The sequence below is a fragment of the Anoplophora glabripennis genome, unplaced genomic scaffold (genome assembly GCF_000390285.2).
Source record: "Anoplophora glabripennis isolate ALB-LARVAE unplaced genomic scaffold, Agla_2.0 scaffold61, whole genome shotgun sequence".
Lineage (NCBI taxonomy): Eukaryota > Metazoa > Arthropoda > Insecta > Coleoptera > Cerambycidae > Anoplophora > Anoplophora glabripennis.
Genome location: NW_019416237.1, coordinates 1,465,264 through 1,484,181, shown reverse-complemented (window position 1 = coordinate 1,484,181; position 18,918 = coordinate 1,465,264). Strand labels below are relative to the sequence as shown.

The window sequence follows — 18,918 nt, the reverse complement described above, 5'->3', positions numbered from 1 at the left end:
ATGATTATGATAAAAATGATAATTCTCATTTGGTTAGTAATTCTTCAATTTTGCATCTTTTTAAAAAAAATGTTCACAAATATTTGCAAATTTGGAAAATGACACTTACTGGACTAATTTACATCGTAAATTATACCCGCAGTTAAAATATATGTACATATTTAAGATTTGTCGTGTATAAACATAAAATAACAGTGTAATTGTTATACTTCTTTTTCCAGAAACTAAGAAAGTGTTATAACATAATTCCTGCAAGTTTCAGAATTTGGAACTTATATTACGTTTGTATTATCAACTATGTCATATCTTATTATGTTACTAAGTTAGCAATGCCAACAGCGGACAATAGTAGTGGCTACTCACCCAGTCTAAATCTACACTACCCAGGATGATTTAATCGCAACGAAACCCTAAAGCAAATATTTCACTCTTTTGTCGTATCAGATGATGTCCTAGAACAGTTTTTATATTTGTCATTACCATCGATCTTATATGTACTAGATTTGCCATCGCTTATTTGAGAGCGCAGCAGCGCACCTAGAAAAAAAATTCGAAGGAGCCAAATTCATAATTTATATATCCGACTATAAAACACTATAAAAAATATGTACTAAAATTAATAAAAATTAAATTTGCGTATTATTTACTTGTGGATATACAGGGAGATTTAATCATAATGTCGTTAATTTCTTAAGGGAAGATAGGGAAAAATGAATAGAATATGAATACGCGATTAAAAAAATTTTCAAATGCATGTTTATGTTGAAAAAAAATATTTTCAAATCATTATTAATCCCCTTTTCGGACCACTCATGTCCTGCGACCTACAAAGATTTATCGAGAGTGAATCTTGACCTACCGTATTATTCGGTCACTAACCTAGTTTTTATTACGTTTTTAATGCGTAGTGAACGACAAGGAATAAACAAATGTATAAGGATTGTTTTCGAATATTAGGTTATTACAATTTAGTATTTTTAATATTGTAAACGTTTTCTTTAATTAAATACGATTTTTTATTATTATGTTGAATTAATTATCCAGATTGTAGTATGTATACGTAGTGACTTTCTGCTTTTCAAAATTTGAATATTTGTTCGTACTTTTTTCCACAAAGCTATAGAAAATCAAGTAACGACAAAACGTATGCAAGATGTTTACTGAAATATTTAAAAAAATATATTAAAACGTGGTAAACAGCCTTTTTATACTTATAATACTGCAAAACTGTATATTTTTTATATTAAAAATTATTGTCTCACAAAGTCAGATATATTTATATTAGGAAATAAGATAGAAGAAAATAATTATTAAGCAAATGCCATATTGTCACATAATAAACAAGTTATGTTATATATGCGATTTTTAATAAGTTTCTTTGAATCATATCGTTTAAATTAGAGGAAGAATAATGGCTGCACGTTCGTTGCACAAATGCACAAATTATTGTCCTGGCATTTTGAAAAATATCGTAGTGTATATACCTAGAGAATACTAACGACAAAAACGACGAGGGAATTTTATACCACTAGCAGACATATTAAATGCCATCTACGCCGCAATGAGTCAGCCACATACCTTCCAAGACGTTGGCAGCACTGATATGATTTATACTATTTCTTTTTCCTTTGACAACAAATGTAACGTACCAAAAACGGTCCTAGGAAATGCAGTCCAATCAGTCATCGCCAACGTAGGAGGCGTTTGTAAGGGAGTTCTAATAGACCACAATGTGGAAGGAATTTAAAACTTTTAAATGAAAAAATGTTTCCTGTTTTTATGGCTATAAATAACAAAGTTCCGATTCAGTTTTATCTTGCAGGTAATTTGTCACAGGACTCCGTAAGTTGTTATTAGCATACGGCATTATTAATGACATGCGTAAGTGTGGGTCGATACACGCATAAATTAATTTTCTATAAAAGCACCTTGCTTTGTAATTCATTGAATGATGTTAAAAATATATTCGTGTAAATATTCAAAGGCCAGTGGGGTCGTTTCCCATTTTTGTATTATTTTATTATTATATTATAATTAGGCTTAGTGGACGTGCAGGGTTTAACAGAGCCGGCGCGAGAGTCGGTGGCCTACACAGCTCACTCGCGTTTTGAACTGTTCAGTTGTTTACGGAACCTTTCTTTTTGTAGTAGTTGGGTCGCATCGATACCTTTCTTTGTACGTCTGCTGTAAATTGTATTTGCTGTGTGTATTTAAATAACTATTTATAAATAGTAACATAACAACTGTTAGTTGGGGGGAAAAGTGAAGTAAAACGCCAAAAGACGGGAATTATTTCAAATGTGGTTTGACAGTAATCCCGAAGGTTTTGGACATACGTGTTAAAGGAAATGACCTGCTTTGTACTGTGTGTGAACGCATTATAAATTCTAGTTACAAACCTAAAGTGACAAGACATTTGAAGAGACACGCCTCTTCCAGCTTTGAAAACTCTCTATTTTTCTATGAACTTACAGGCGCCTTTCTTTCGAGCAATATTCCATTAAACAAATTAGAGAACCCCAAGTTCCGTAATTCCGTAAATTGGAATCACGTGGACTATCCCTAAATAAACAAATTGATATAATGGAAATGGATGATGTACAAAAAAATACATACGATGCCAATAATATACCCCCAGTCAGTAGTACGATAAAAGGAAACATGCAAAGAGTGTTGGAAAAAAATCCTGGATACACCATTTTGGAAAACATAGTTTTATCTGGTACATGCCAGCAAATATATTAATATATAGTTCATGCCTCAACAATTTCTCATACTGTCCGTTGTCAACAGTAGACGTTGAACGGTCATTTTCCCTATACAAGTTAATATTAAGTGATAAACGTCGCCGTTTCACTAAAGAAAACTTAGAAAAGCAGGTAGTAATATGTTTTAACTCCTTCCAATATGCCACGGAAGCCTTGTCTCAACACTAAGGTTCATCGGATAAGTGGTGTCATTTAAATTTATATACGTATTTTATCCTCTATTTAGCTTTGCTCTTTGGTAATAGTACTATGTTGCGACATATTTTCTGTAAACATGTTAATATTTTCATTCGTAATCTGACTACGGTCCTGTATAACTCCGCGCCGCACTAAGCCTTATTATAATTTATTTATTTATATTATTTTTCAAAGTATTTCCGGAAAAGATTTAACTTACGTAGTTTTTTGTGGAGCAACATAATAAGTCATGACAAAATTACTTAATATTAATTTTCCCACTTTGATATTATTTTAATAAATTCCGATAAAACATGAACAAAGTAGTTATACTATTTATTGATTTTAAAAGTAGATAATTTATGTTTATACATTTTATATAGAAACTTATAGATATAATATGCTTAATACCTTAATTGCGCCATCTGTTAATAGGAAGCTCAACAAAAATGTCAAACCACTGTTGTTCTTTATTTAGTAATAGAGGGACAGAGAGGGCTTACACAAATAAGAAGTTGTCTATAGTAAGATGTTTATAATCTAGCTCTAGCACGTCACAAGTCTATAACAATGCAATTACTCGAATAAGAAAAATTATTAACGAAATTACTTGTGCAGTTCGTAGTAACTTTCTTTATAGAATATTATTGTGTGATGAAGCACGACAATTTTAATGTGATTGTGATACTTTCAATGGAAGAAAGATATCAAACCATCTGTAGTTCTGCAATTAGGTACCAAATCTACATGTAATAAGTTCTAAGTACATATTTTTTACAGTTCTTAGTATTCGAATAAGAAAAAATATTAACGAAATTACTTGTGCACTTCGTAGTAACTTTCTTTATAGAAAGTTATTGTGTGATGAAGCACGACAAATTTTAATGTGATTGTGATACTTTCAATAGAAGAAAGATATCAAACAACCTGTAGTTCTGCAATTAGGTACCAAATCTACATGTAATAAGTTCTAAGTACATATTTTTTACAGTTCTTACTATATGAATAAGAAAAATTATTAACAAAATTACTTGTGCAGTTCGTAGTAACTTTCTTTATAGAAAGTTATTGTGTGATGAAACACGACAAATTTTAATGTGATTGTGATACTTTCAATGGAAGAAAGATATCAAACCACCTGTAGTTCTGCAATTAGGCACCAAATCTACGCTTAAATACAAGGTGTGTTATTTAACACTCCCGCTGCCAATATCTCCGAAATGAAGAAATTTATTTTAGTTCCGGAAACGGGTTGTTAGGTCCCTCGAATAGCTTCAAATTGCAGTTAGAATTGTTAGTTCAAATCTTTCTGTACAGATGGCGTGGCGATACTAACAAATTTTTTGATTCCTGGAACAACCCCAGTTTCGACAAAAAATAAGTAAACGTAGTTGTGGCCAAAAATATGTGATCGTCATAAGGACTCCCTACGTTGTGTGTATCTATTTTTAATTGACCGGAAGGCGCTGGCTACTAACTTTGTAGAGGGGATGTATGGTTTAATTATATAAAACAAAAGCAGAGTAAATACACCTAACCTTTATTTACATACAATTCAAATTAAACATGTGACAAATAGAAAGAACAACAAAAACATTAACAACCATTTAACATAAAATGAGAGTGCCAGGCTCACCTAGAGCTCCTGCGGGGAAAGAGCATGGCAGAGAAACCCACGATCGTTGCTCTTACCACCCAAATATAAATACAAAACAACCGCTAACCAAAGGCATACATTAAGAACCTTTGCTAATGATAATTAAAACTGGACTTATTTAATTTCTCACTAAATGTCATCTCACTCAAGTCTGACAAACACACTTCCAAGTAAAACTGAAGAGGTTTTAGTAACAATAATAGCAACAACAACAATAATAATAATAACAATAATAATAGGGAAGGTACTGGAGTCCCATACGGGAGGCAATCCAGCTATAGTTGAGATTTCGGAGGAACAACAACAATAATAATAATGATAGGTAAGGTACTGGAGTCCCATAATACGGGAGACTATCCAGCTAAAGTTGAGATTTCGGGAGAACAACACAATAATAACAATAATAATAATCATGGGTGAAAATGTTAGTACATTCAACAAAGCTCTTACATACGTATGACAAAATGAGCACAAGAAATCAAAGAACAACGTAATCAAGATAAAACAAGTTAAATGTGAAACGAAGAAGTTGTTTTGCAATATCTGGGCAGACACGACAATATATACATATTTTAGCATGTAATAAATAATGAGCAATCTTTAATAATAATTGTGACAATTTTATATTAGGAAAATACACTCCCCTGAGCGTAAGACAATGAAGGCTAAACATATACAGAATTATTATCATGAAACATCTAGGTTTTTCGAACAACGTAATCATAACAAAAACAAGTTAGATGTGAAACAAAGGAGTTGTTATGGTAATGTCTGGCAATTACGACAAGATATGTATATTTTAACATGAAATAAATAATGGGCAAACTTTAAGTATAATTATAACAATTTTACCTTGTAAAAATATATGCCCTTGAGCATAAAGCAATGGAAGCTAAACATACAAAGAATTATTATCATGAAACATCTATAAACATCACAATCATAAGATCACATAGAACAATTAACAATAAAGTACTTAAAGAATATTACCTGTTAACTAATAACACTTTAAACAATTAACTTTTCACTACTTTGACACACTGCCCGTCGATCGTCTTACTACCGATTTCCACCCTGTTCTCATTTCAACTAACTATCTTCAACTAACTTAGGCTTCCTTCCAGAATTTCCTACCTAAGTGCCTGTTTTTTGGGCTTCCTTCTATCGACCATTAATATTACTTTTTCATTGTTATACAACACCTATGTAACAGGTGACGTCGAAGTTGATAAGATAAGTTTTTATCAGTTTTGCACAATAGTAACAAAGTTATTACTAAGGTGCGTGAGTTAACCGTACATTTCTGGGTCGTTCTTTGTTTTCCTACAGCATTATGAAAAATATAAATTTTCGCAGAAACTTAGTAACATTTTTACAACACCAGCGAGCGAAACAAGAACATAACTAAAGACAAAGTGTCGTGTTACCATTCCCCCCTCCAGTCAGAGAGACTAGGGGTTATTTTGATTTTCGAATAACACGGAATCAGAATACATATTCGGATTAATTAACCGATTGCGTATAAATATCTCAATTATTGCAAGTACATACGTTTTTATGCATTATGTGGGTACATTATACATATACCTACGTAATATACATGTCACAGATGAAAAAGGAAAACAAAAGAACACCTAGTTGATTTGTTTGGTATTCACAAACTAAATAATGTTTGAATTATGTTGATTATTTGAACTATTTTTTTTAATTTCCCAATTTTTGCATTTTATGGCATGTTCATTTAGATAGGTATTTAATTGTTATTGAAAACTAATATCTTGCTTTTACAAAGAACATCATTTTTCTATCCACAACATTGTTTAAAATCATATAACGAAAGTAAGAAATAGACAAACTATACTTCAACTATATTTTTTACGAAGTCGTTCTGTATTTCATATATTTTGTACTTATACAGGGTAAGTCATATGACATGAGGAAATGAAATTCCTCGGATCAAGACAAAGCAACGTACCAAAATGTTTTGTCTAAAAAATTATGGACCTTAAAAAATTGTTTTATTTCATTGTTTTATAATAATTCCGTCAGTTTTCAGGGCTGTATTACTCTGTTATTTATAATTTTTGTGTTTTAATGTATTATCCTAAATACACCACTGGCTTTTATGTCATTCACGATTCATCCACGGACCTTAGATATTAGGTACATCATTCTTTTAATTTAATGACTTTTTCCTGCATTTATTCGGAAAAAGAGCAATAATGACGCGCCCAAACAAAGAAAGTTAATTTAAAAATATATTCCCTGAAGTTTTGAATTCTGGATGTTCGAAAATGTGCGGGAGTTATGGAACACCGCCTGCAATAATAATATTTTTAATGTTGCCTCCATTTCCTTATTTTCCAGTACGACCACTCAGCGTGATCATTACCAGCAAGCCCAAGCAGCTGGTGGCGAACGAGGACATTTCTGTTCAATGCGAAGTGACAGGGTCACGACCGAAAGCCGTAATAACTTGGACGAGAGATAATAGGCCCTTTAGAAGGGGGAAGGTAATTACATTTCACTTTTTCTATGTAGGCCGGGCTTGCGGCGATTCCACGTCGGACATCTGAATGCAAAGTGTATTTAATTAAAAGACGTTTCATAACAAATAATAGTAACTGCTGGCCATAACAGATTCATGAGATCTTTAAAATGGTGGGGTAAATCGAGTAGAGTTGGATGGATAAGAGAGATATACTGCTTTAACAATAATGTATTAATAGTTATACGCGTCACTGAAAACAATAACATCTTTGTTTCACTCCTTTTTACTTTAGTCGTCGACGTATCGATATGGTGTTAGTGTATGGTGCAGCCGGAGAAAATGTGTTCGTGGCGACTAGGTTGTACCGGGAACGATGTCCACAACGTCACACCCTTGTGCAAACATAATCGTACAGTGTGTTCAGTGGCTGCGAGATATGGGAAGTGTTATACCTCAAGGAGAAGGACATGGTCAGCAAGTGAACCTTAATGTTGAAGATGCAGTGTTGGAAAATCTTGACGAAGACCCCACAATTAGTACTCGACGACTCACACAGCAAGTAGCAACCTTATCTCGTACCGTACAACGCATCTTAAGGCGCTTGCACCCCTATCATCTGCAACCAGCTCAACAAATTTTACCCCAGGATTGTGATCAATGAATGCATTTTTGCAGATGGTTTTTACGCCAATGTGTCAATCAAATACACTTTTCTACTTATTTTGTATAACAGATGAGGCGACATTTACACGTAATGAAGTAAATTTCCATAATATGCACATAAGGGCCGATGAAAATCCTCACGCGATTAGGGAAACTCATTTTCAACATCGGTTCTCGGTAAATATTTGGGCTGCCATAATAGCCGATGTACTTGTGGATCCCTATTTATTTGAAGGACGATTAAATGGACCAACATATGCTGATTTTTTGGAGAACCGGTTGCCTGAATTATTGGACGATGTGGCATTACAAGTTCGGGCACGCATGTTTTATGTTCAAGATGGGGCTCCTCCACACACTACTCGAGAAGTAACGATACTTTTGAATGAAATGTTTCCTTAACGATGGATTGGACACTATGCCGATGCCGATGCCGTGGCCACTTCGGTCACCCGATCTAACTCCAATGAACTTTTATCTTTGGAGTCACTTGAAGTCATTGGTTTACAATATTCCAATTGCTACGGTGGAAGAATTGCGAAACCGTATACTTGAAGCTGCTGAGACAATTAGGGGAATACCTGGAATTTGGGAAAATATTCGCCAAAATTGAGTGCGTCGGTGCCATGCCTGTATCCGCGCTAATGGGGATCAATTTCAACATTTTCTCTAGAAGTGGTAAGTTTTATTTCATTTTGTTCCATGTTTTAATGTTTTTTGTTTGCACACTCTTGTAGTAATAACAATGCATTTAATATAGTTATTACTATTAGTTATTATAATAAGAAAATATCAGATTTTTTAAATATCTATTTTTCTTAGTTTGTACTTTTGCATTGAAAAATTCCCCAAAAATTGAGAAGTATCTTTCTATCTTTCAACGACGATTTGTTTCCGTGGCTGGTCTACAACACGTAACTCATCGTACAGCACACGGACAGGACCGTTCCAGAGAAAATATTTGGATCCATAATTGAACTTTATTTTACAAAAAAAAAAAACGCAAAAATAGAACTTTTTCGTACTTTTATAGATTATACACCTCACACCCTGTATGTAATGCCAGTTCTGGTTCTGGTTGACAGACAAATTACAGTGGTTCAATTTTGATTTTAAATTTGGGCGTCGTTATATTGTTTGTTGAATGTACAGCTTCATCTTTCGACTAAAATTTATTTGTACCTATCTAAGGACATATTTTCTTGTCCACAACAAACTTTAGAAGCATAATAATTGACCGGAGCTGTTTTAATAAATCTTAACCACGACGGTACTTCGCAATAGAGCGAGGTGGATCCTATACCGGTTAACTTTGAGGCAAAACAGTGCTAAATGAAATTCTATGATTATTTAAATGTAATATGATAATCTAACTACCCTCTGTTCCTAGGATAGTTAGACTAGTTGAACGGGGGAGAGATGGATTTACATTATTCAAAATCCAAGAATGGTGCGTCAAAAACAAACTTTTGCCTAATATTGATAAGTGTCATAATAGCTTTATTCTTAGAGTTATCCAAGAAAATTTTCAACAGTCAGACGCATGCAGATTCCGATATTATGCCTTGAATAATGTTCAAAGTTCATTATTTTGAATCAAATGTTTCTAATTCACTGGGAACAAATCTATGGTTTCCTATTATTTGGGAAACCACTGTGTCCTTACGGCCGGTTTCTTTCGTAAATCCTTCGGTATTTTGTGGACTGTAATTTTCCTTGTATGGTTAGGTAATCTTCAATTTATCTCAATAAAACTCAGACGTAGATCACTGAACAACTGTATTTTAACGCATAGGCACAGATACAATGTGATGAAGAACAAATTAAAAGGATTTTTGCTGAACGAACATATTAATTCATAAATTGTTTTCTTTTTGACAACAACTGTCTAATCCCCAAAACCCAAAACCACCCTGATCCACGAACGGGATTGTCAGCGAAAACTATTAAAGAGCTTTTTCACAGATCGGTGGAGAAAGATTGGTAATCATTCCTCAACACCTATCATCAAGAGATATCCTAAATGTGACTATTTACAGAATGGATCATCCTTTACTTGTCGAGAATACCTTTGTGATCTGGATGTGACTTTTGATCACAAATTAACCGTTTTTAATTCTTTTATAAAGCCTAAAGCTGAATATGTCAGATTAATTTGGCATCCAGAATATAACAGCTACAATCAATGTAGGTATAGAAAAAGTAAGATTTCTAAAACATCTTTTCTATAAACTACATAGGTAATTGCCTTCCTAGGAATATCTCAAAACGATCTACTCGGAAGATGTTCATTAATCAACTCAGTTGACTGTTGTAAGTAAAGATCTTTGTTATTTTCTGATTATGATATGATTATCCATCCAAGTATCTAGAATTGAAGCAAGATCTAGAATTACATTTCATCTTCCTGCAGAATATCCTTGACATATATCATTCTACTGAAGAAGGCATTAGAAAAAAATTGTAGCTAGTGTAAATTACATTACTTTTATGTTCTAATAAAAATGTTAATATAATATATTTAATATACCTTGCATTATTGTATTTTTGTTCATTGTATTATCTTTTCAACCTATAATTAGCTGGTTGATTATATTATTGTGCAAATAGTCAATTACGTCCTTATTATTTGTATACAGTTTTGCGTTTTTTAGCAAAGAATACATATTTTGTTTTTTCGAAAGTGTCTCTTCTCGACTTACCCTGCTATACCTTCAATATAAAACCTTATCGTACTTTGGAGAGTATAGAACAATGCACTGCAGCGGTCATAAATCCTATGAAACATGTAGAGAGCAATTTGGCCAGGGAATTCAATATGCTATCGATCAGCAGAAGGCTCGAAAATGGTTTCGTTCAAAGGAAAACGGGTCAGAATATTGTCATCTATTAACAATTTTAATTTTTGAAGAAGTGCTTTCAGGAAAATAAGCTCCTTAGATTTAAAAAGAAATCAAGTTCTATTGAGAGCTGTACTGAGAGTTAATTACAACTTCGGAAACTTCAGCTGTAATTACAAATTCTTGAGACAAATTATATTGAATTCACAAGCAAGCATTGCATTAACTGATGCATATTAAAATCGATTAATTAATTAGATTAAGAGCCCGATAATTATCGACGACGCCACTTCTCGTTTAACTAATTCATATCTGTTAATTATTTACAGGTCCTCGAGGAGGGCAACGACACTTCTGTAATAAGCACGATTACGTTTGTGCCGGTTCCGGAAGACGATGGAAGTATTTTTAAATGTGTCGGTGAAAACCCCAAGCTGACCGGAGTAGGGTTAGAGGATTCCTTCAAACTCAATGTTGTTTGTAAGTATCGTATGTTTCAGGATTTGTCCAGACGGTATCTGTTTCAAAAAGCCATATTTTAGTGAATCGTATATCCACGGAGATTTTTGGCCTTTTGGCTTTCAAATGTCACTAGAAATGAAAATTTTTCTATGCGCATAAAAAAAAACGTGGGCTTAACTTTTGGCGGCACAATATGTTAAAATAATTAGAAAAATGTCACATTTTTCTTCTTATTTAATTATGTATCTTTTCAAGAGTTGATTTTAGGCGAAAATGGAAGAGGAAAAAAATGTTTGTAATTAAATCTTTTACAAAATGTGACTAGTTACAAATCGAATGAATCATGATTGTTATGGTAAAAATCGAAAAAATTGCAAAAATGGGGTTAAAAAACAATACTTTTTAGGGATTTTTTTTGGGGTATTTAAATTTGGTATAGGACCTTTATACATGGCTCAAAATAACTTCGTGTTATGTAGAATTTTCACACCAATTTTTATCAAGATCGGTTCAATAGATTTTGCATAATAATTTTGCAATACAAATTTCGAAAAAAAAAATTATAAATTTTCAAAATTTTGCACAGCAAAATCCAAGCCCCTTAGATACTTGAAAATTTAATCACATATAGAAGGGCTTTCAAGCTTACAAACTTTTTTTGAAAAATTCAAATCCATCAATTAGGAGAGCTCTGGCGCTTGTTTGTCGAATTTTTGTACTTCTAAACAATTAGAATAACTTTGTGAATATTCAATCAAATCAAATGTTTTAAAGCAGGTTTTAAAAGTTCTTGGAAAGACGCTTCTTTTAAAAAAAAATTACAAATCATTATTTCCGGTGTTGCCAGATTTCTGCAGTAGCTACTAAAACGATATTTTTTTAAATGGCAACACCAGAAAAAATTATTTATAAATTATTCTTAATCAAGATATTTCCTACAACTTTGCATTTGGAAGTACTAGTATATTACTTCAAATAAAAAAGTTGGCCTGTCAGGTTTTAAAAAAATAACACTGTATATGTATGTTGTAGAGACTCCTTTCCTAACGGCATGTACGGGTATCTATTTTTTTCAAGGTCGTATTTTTCGAATACGAAATAATATATTGAAATGAAAGAAAGGTTCCTTTTTTAATATTACTTTTTTCTGTGATTAAAGTGTAATTCAAATATTATTTATTGTTTAAAATATAACCAAATGAGAAATGAACTCATTCTATTACTAATTTTCGTCATATTTTGAAAATAATTGTTGTTTAATCAATTTCAGAATATTTACATAAATTTGTTTTTGATCTTTGATAAACAGTATATAAGTTTATGCACTTACCTTTGATACAATAGAAAAATAAAGTTGATAAGTAAAGGAAGTTTAAAGATAAATAATTATCGGACTGTTGAAAGACCAATAATTATTAACGGTAGGCATTTGAAAATACACTAAAATTGAAAAAAAAATCATCAAAATCGGACCTCTAGAAGGTGAGATATTAAAAATTTTTAAACGCATCACGGTTTTGAACTCGCCGATTCAATTTCGAGCAGGCCGAAGCGACCGCGCTCTCTGCTTCCCCCATCACCACAACCCGTACGATTTTCTTGAATTTCTCGCTTGCATAAATAACTTTAAACACGTTTTAAAGTAGGTTGCCAATTAAGAAAAGTATTGTAATCTTAGACCTGGTAAGTACTCGGAATACCAAAAAAAATTTTGGAAAAATTTGCCCGGATGTCCCAGTACAATTAGTGTAAATGACGGTTAACTTTGATCGGCTATAATTACGTAACTAATTGATCAATCGATCTGTTTTTTTTTAAAGAAGCGTATTTCCAAAAACTTTTAAAACCTGGTTTAAAAAATTTGATATGATTGAATATTCACAAAGTTATTCTAATTATTGTTTATAAGTACAAAAATTCGACCAATGTTTAAACAAGGGCCAGAGCTCTCCTAATTGACGGATTCGAATTTTGAAGTTTGAAAGCTTGAGAGCCCTTCTATATGTGATTAAATTTTCAAGTATCTAAGGGCCTTGGTTTTTGCTGTGCAAAATTTTGAAAATTTGCAATTTTTTTTCAAATTCTGGATTGCAAAATTATTTGGTGTGAAGATTCTACATAACATGAAGTTTTCTTGAGCCAAGTATAAAGGTTCTATACCCAATTTAAGTACCCCAAAAAAATTCCTTAAAAAGTATTGTTTTTTAACCCCATTTTTGCGATTTTTTCGATTTTTACCATAATAATCATGATTCATTCGATTTTTAACTAGACATGTTTTGTAAAAAATTTAATTGCAAACATTTTTTTCCTCTTCCATTTTCGCCTAAAATCAACTCTTGAAAAGATACATAATTAAATAGGAAGAAAAATATGACATTTTTCTAATTTTCTTAACATATTGTGCAAAAGTTAAGCCCACATTTTTTTTATGTGCATAGAAAAATTTTCATTTCTAGTGATATTTGAAAGCCAAAAAGCCAAAAATCTCTCGTGGATATACGATTCACCCAAACCAAAACAGATACCGCGTAGTCTAACTAGAAATACTCATTTTTGAAAAGTCCTGTTTACTTTGGAACGTACATTGTATATCAAAGCCCACTAATTAACTTTTGTACTAATGTCTTTATCGAAAAGATATAGAAAATTGTAATTATCTCGAAAATCGCCGTCATTTTACTTCAGAAATCTCCCACTTTTAAGTCGTGTTCCATTGCTAAAAAGCACTCCGTATATATTAGAAGAGAACAGAGTTAACGAAATTTACAGGGGCACTAAACTTTCAGGTATGTTTTTAAGTATAAAATGTCGGAAGGTATTTGTTAATATACAAGTATTAAGTACATAGATTAAATATAATACCTACTGCAGAGAAGCAATGACAAATATATTAAATTCTGTTAAAAGTTCCTGTTAAGGAGAGACACGACGTCGCTAAAATTAGAAAATTATTTCTCGAGGACGGGGTTACATCCCCCAAGCAAGATATTAAAATTTGCTTGATACCAGCCGGGCGTATAAGATGTTTAATCAAACGTGTTCGGCACAAATTGTTATGTGAACGGAGTTGTTTATTATGTTGTGTACTTTCCTTACGGCCAAATTGAAGTCGCTAGAGTGGATGCGTGGGTGGCAGCTAACCCTAAAGCAACTTCAAGGAAGACGAGATTTAGTTAAAAATATTATATTTCACTTTAAGCGGATCTATAATTTAAAAGTATTTTCCACTCATTATCAGAATGGTTACACTGCTAAGCCATATAAAACAGGGATAAAGTATAAACGAATGTGGTATGCTCTTTTGATCTGGTCCTGTTATTGTTATGATTATGGATCCGCTGAACACGAATCTAAATAAAACTGACTTTAGAATCGTGTTCAGCGGGTCCGACATAATAGGCTATTGAATATAAGATTTTAAAAGAAACTATGACGTTCAAGATATTTTATTACATGAATCGTTCAAATAGTCATTTTAGATGAAAAAACCGCGGAGTGTTGTTAAATTAGAGGGTGGAAATTGGAGATAGGGGTGAAAATGAACCTCTTTCAGTTTTTTAATTGTAGCTCGAAAACGAAGCAAAATTTCGCTATAGTTCATAGGAAAAATTATTTAGAGAGTTGAATTTCCCATCGAAATAACATTTTTTGATTTTTTTGACTCTAATTTGTTTTTTAGTAGAAGTAAGCAAAGAAAATTGCTGTACAAAAAAAACAGACGAGATTTCCTTCAAATTGATTCGTTTTCAAAAATTTTTGGACTAATATTGAGTAGGTATCTGTCAAACTTAAATATTTTTTAGATTTTCGTCGTTTTTAACATAATAATGATTATTATAATTCTTATTATTTTTACAATGAATTGATTCTTTACTTCATAAAAAAATATTTCAAAAGTTTTATTTGTTAAAAATAAATGAAGATTTTTCACAACTGTATGAACTATGAACGACTATGAGGGATTTTTCAAATTTTTTAAATTTTTTAAATAAGCCACATCGATAGAAAATTCAATTCTCTACAAAATTTTTTCTATGAACTATACCGAAATTTTGCTTCGTTTTCGTGCTATATTTAAAAAACTGCAAAAGTGCTTTTTCGCCCCTATCTTCAATTTCAACCCTCTAATTTAATAGCATTCCGCGGTTTTTTCATTTTTAATGACCCTTCGAACAAGTCATGGGATGAAAATCCTTGAACGTCTTATTTCCTTCCTTTTTTGCAAAAAATGAGAATTAAAACATATAAAGCTAAACAAAAAAAATACAAGAGGCAAAAAAGTAATAACGATTTTTTGCATAAAATATTCCTTTTAAATTTTTTAAATGAGCTATTTCCATGTGAAATTCAATTCTCTAAATAATTTTTCCTATGAACTATAGCGAAATTTTGCTTCGTTTTCGAGCTACAATTAAAAAACTGAAAGGGGTGCATTTTCACCTCTATCTCCAATTTCCACCCTCTAATTTAATATCACTCCGCGGTTTTTTCATCTAAAATGACCCTTTGAATTGATTCATGCAACAAAATTGCTTGAACATCATAGTTCCTTGTAACCCTGTTTTTTTTTAATATAATCAATAGCCTATAACAATAACAACAGCATGCACAGTTTTCGAAAAAATGTCCCCAAAGCCTCAAAAATATTCAGTGGTGGCTCTTGACTTACATACTAGAGAGGAGCGGAAATATTTAGGTACAAAGTATTGAAAAAGAAATCAATGGTCAGTTTTATTTTAAGTACTATTGAAATATAGGGAAAAGTGCTCAACTTTATTTTGTATAGTGAGAGTCCATTCTTCTGTTTTTCACCGAAATAAACTTTTCAATTACTTTTTCATCAAAGTTTTGTATTTCTAGCTTCACTGGTTTTTCAATAAATAGCATTGGAAATGCTCTTTACAATTTAATATACCCCGCACCAGCCGCCATTCGTAATAAAACAAGCCACCCAACCTGAGAGAATAAAGAATATAATGTACTCCATCTGTAGAATAAACCAATCTATGGTGATGTGAAACTATTAACACATAAACCAGAAATAATAGTTGATATATTTTCCGAAAATTTAGTACAATTGCATTGTGAGTAATCAAACTAGTGTAATATAGTCAAAGCTAGCAGAATTCAGTTAGGAAAAGAGAAGCAAAATACTTTTCCAATTAAATGTTAACATAGCCACAACAATATCACGCATTATGCAGGGTGAGCGGGAAGAATCGCACCAAACACGAGGAACGGATTCTACCGTTCAAATGTCAAAATTATTAACAAAAATAATTTAATGATATTCTATTAATTATAGCGTTTTTCGATTAAATGTTCAAAATACCACCGTTAACCTTTAAAGACTCCGTGATGATACGTCAAATTAGTGCCTTCCGAGTGTTCACTCCAACTTTGTACACTTTATAATCAGTAATCTAGTGCTATGAGGTCTGGAGATCTTGGAGACCTACTACTACTACTGCGGCCAATTCAACGCCCTGGAAACCAATCGGTCAAATGTAACTTGACTGTGAGTCGATTTTTTGTGGAATGCCCAATTGAGTAGCGATTCTTCGTGAGTTGGTAGTTGAATCATCTTCTAGACCCATAATATTTTCTACTTCTAAGCCTTCTCGATGAGCTCGTTCAGAAGTCATACTAGCACTGGGAAGCTTTCTGTTTTGCACAGTTTGTTGAAAATACTGGTAAGTTTTATCAGGACATCTGTAATGTGGAAACTGTTAACGATATTCTTCAACAGCAGCATTAGCATTCCCATTACAAAAAACCTAAATACCATATTTGCATACTTTAAATTTGAATTAGTTCATAGCATTTTATAACACTTTGATTGTACAAACGTGTAATCAATTGTTAAAGTATTGCAACGTAAAATGACACTGACAGATATCCTACTTTTGAATTTGGAACATGACATACTCTGATTCAAATTTTTAAAATTTGTAATGAAAAGAAATGAAAATCGCATAACAATATTTGAGTTTTTTTCTTATTGAGTTTTGTGTGACTCTGTCGTGTGACGCTGTATTTTACAAATTTTGGCGTAACTGGCTTAGTACAAGGATTATTGTAAATCAGTAACGTAAGTCCACCATTTTAATTCCATAATAAAAGGAAAATTATAAGGTATTATTCGTGGGAACATTGAGAATGAAAACTTTCCCTCATTCCTATTGTCGTTTTCCAAAGCGGATAATCACTAGCATTTACAAAAGAGGATGTAATATGAGTCTCGAAAACGAAAAACAAAATATTTGCTTGTTAAGAACATAATACAAAATAGAATAAAATGTATAGGCGTCAAATGCTTATCTTGTTTTCCTAGTTTTAAACGTATATGGTTCCGTCTTTATCTGAAATAATACAGTCCATACGATATTTGTTGAGATACAATTCCAAGAAAAAGAACAGGCCAATAAAGTTCCGTTATCTGAACTACCGCAACAATTTATCGCGGCACGGGCGTGCATTGAAATTTTTAGTCTCTACCTCAGGCGTCGAATGGGTTTAATTCCAAATAAGTGACGCAGGGGTCTTCTTGAAATTCAATCTCAACAAATATCGTACGGACTTCAGCTCATGTTCCTGATATTTAACTCTATGGAAACAAAATATAATATATTAGCGATAAACGTTGATGAAAACTTTGGAAATGTTTACATTTCAGTAAATATGCAAGGTTTTCTTAAGAACAGTACAAATTCAATACAATTGACGCGTTTTAGAAAAAAAACTATTTTTAATTTTCCCTAAGGTATTATATCTATTGTATAAGATGAAAAATTCGAGTTGCTATTCTGAAAATTGACACATGAAATTGCTCTTTGTTTGAAAATATATTTTTTAAAACGGATGTAAATCTTTTTTATTCTTTTAAAAATTACAATTTTCTGGGTTCTAACTAGAAATAAATAATCAAGAATAATGCTCTTGTATCTACACCTTCACAAACGATTTATCCTTAGTTTAGAAAATAGGTGCGAAAAATTTCACTCATTGCAGGAGTGTCTTGTATTAAGATGAGAAATATTTTAAAGTTATTTTTCCATAATTTTATTAACCGTAGGTATATCCATAGAGTTTCATTGATTTCACTCATACAGGATGCTCACAATATGCTAGCCAAATTATATATTTTTTTATTGCACCAGAAATGAGTTTCACAACGAAATGATATTTAAATATTACGGTTTTCTATTAGCCCACCATCATTTTGTATACACTGCTCAATTCGTCTCCTCTTATCTCTAATAACTCTCCTCAACTAATGTGGTGTTATTTGTCGACATACTTGTCTAATTCTATTACATAAAAAAGTTAATGTGTTTTGTGGGATTTTATGTGATCGAATAATCGGGCCCTTCTTTTTTAACGTTAATCTAAATGAGATTTTTAAAATTTTTTAAATAATGATTTTTGAGATTTAGTAATGCACTTCCTTTTCATGTAAGACAGAACCTCTACCTTCAACTAGATGAAGTACCTATTCATCATGCGGTAATAGTAAGTCATTGGTTGAATGAGAATTTCTCGAGAAAATGGATAGGTCGCAACAGTCCGTTAGTTGAGTGGCCGTCAGGAGCTCCAGACTTGACGCCTCTTGATTTCTTTTTATGGGGAACTTTGAAAAATAAAGTGTATTAAACGAGACCCTAAAAGATTTATGTAATAGAGTTAAATAAGTATGTCGACAAATAACACCACATCAGTTGAGCAGAGTTATTAGAAATAAGAGGAGAAGAATTGAACAGGGAACTAATAAAAAAACAGTAATATTTAAATTTTATTTTGTTGTGAACGTCATAAAAAATAAATATATAATATATAATATATAATATATAATATATA

General features: G+C 32.1%; 1 protein-coding gene across 1 annotated transcript in view; it reads left to right on the top strand.

Annotated features, from left to right (window-relative positions):
• Nucleotides 1-18,918, top strand: part of LOC108917711 (nephrin-like) — a gene marked incomplete at its 5' end in the record, with an annotated part of 223,120 nt that overhangs the window by 155,023 nt on the left and 49,179 nt on the right. Inside the window, 2 exons of the mRNA XM_018724448.1 lie at nt 6,970-7,115; nt 10,926-11,076. Coding sequence (XP_018579964.1) covers nt 6,970-7,115; nt 10,926-11,076 — 297 coding nt within the window. The remainder of the gene's footprint in view (nt 1-6,969; nt 7,116-10,925; nt 11,077-18,918) is intronic.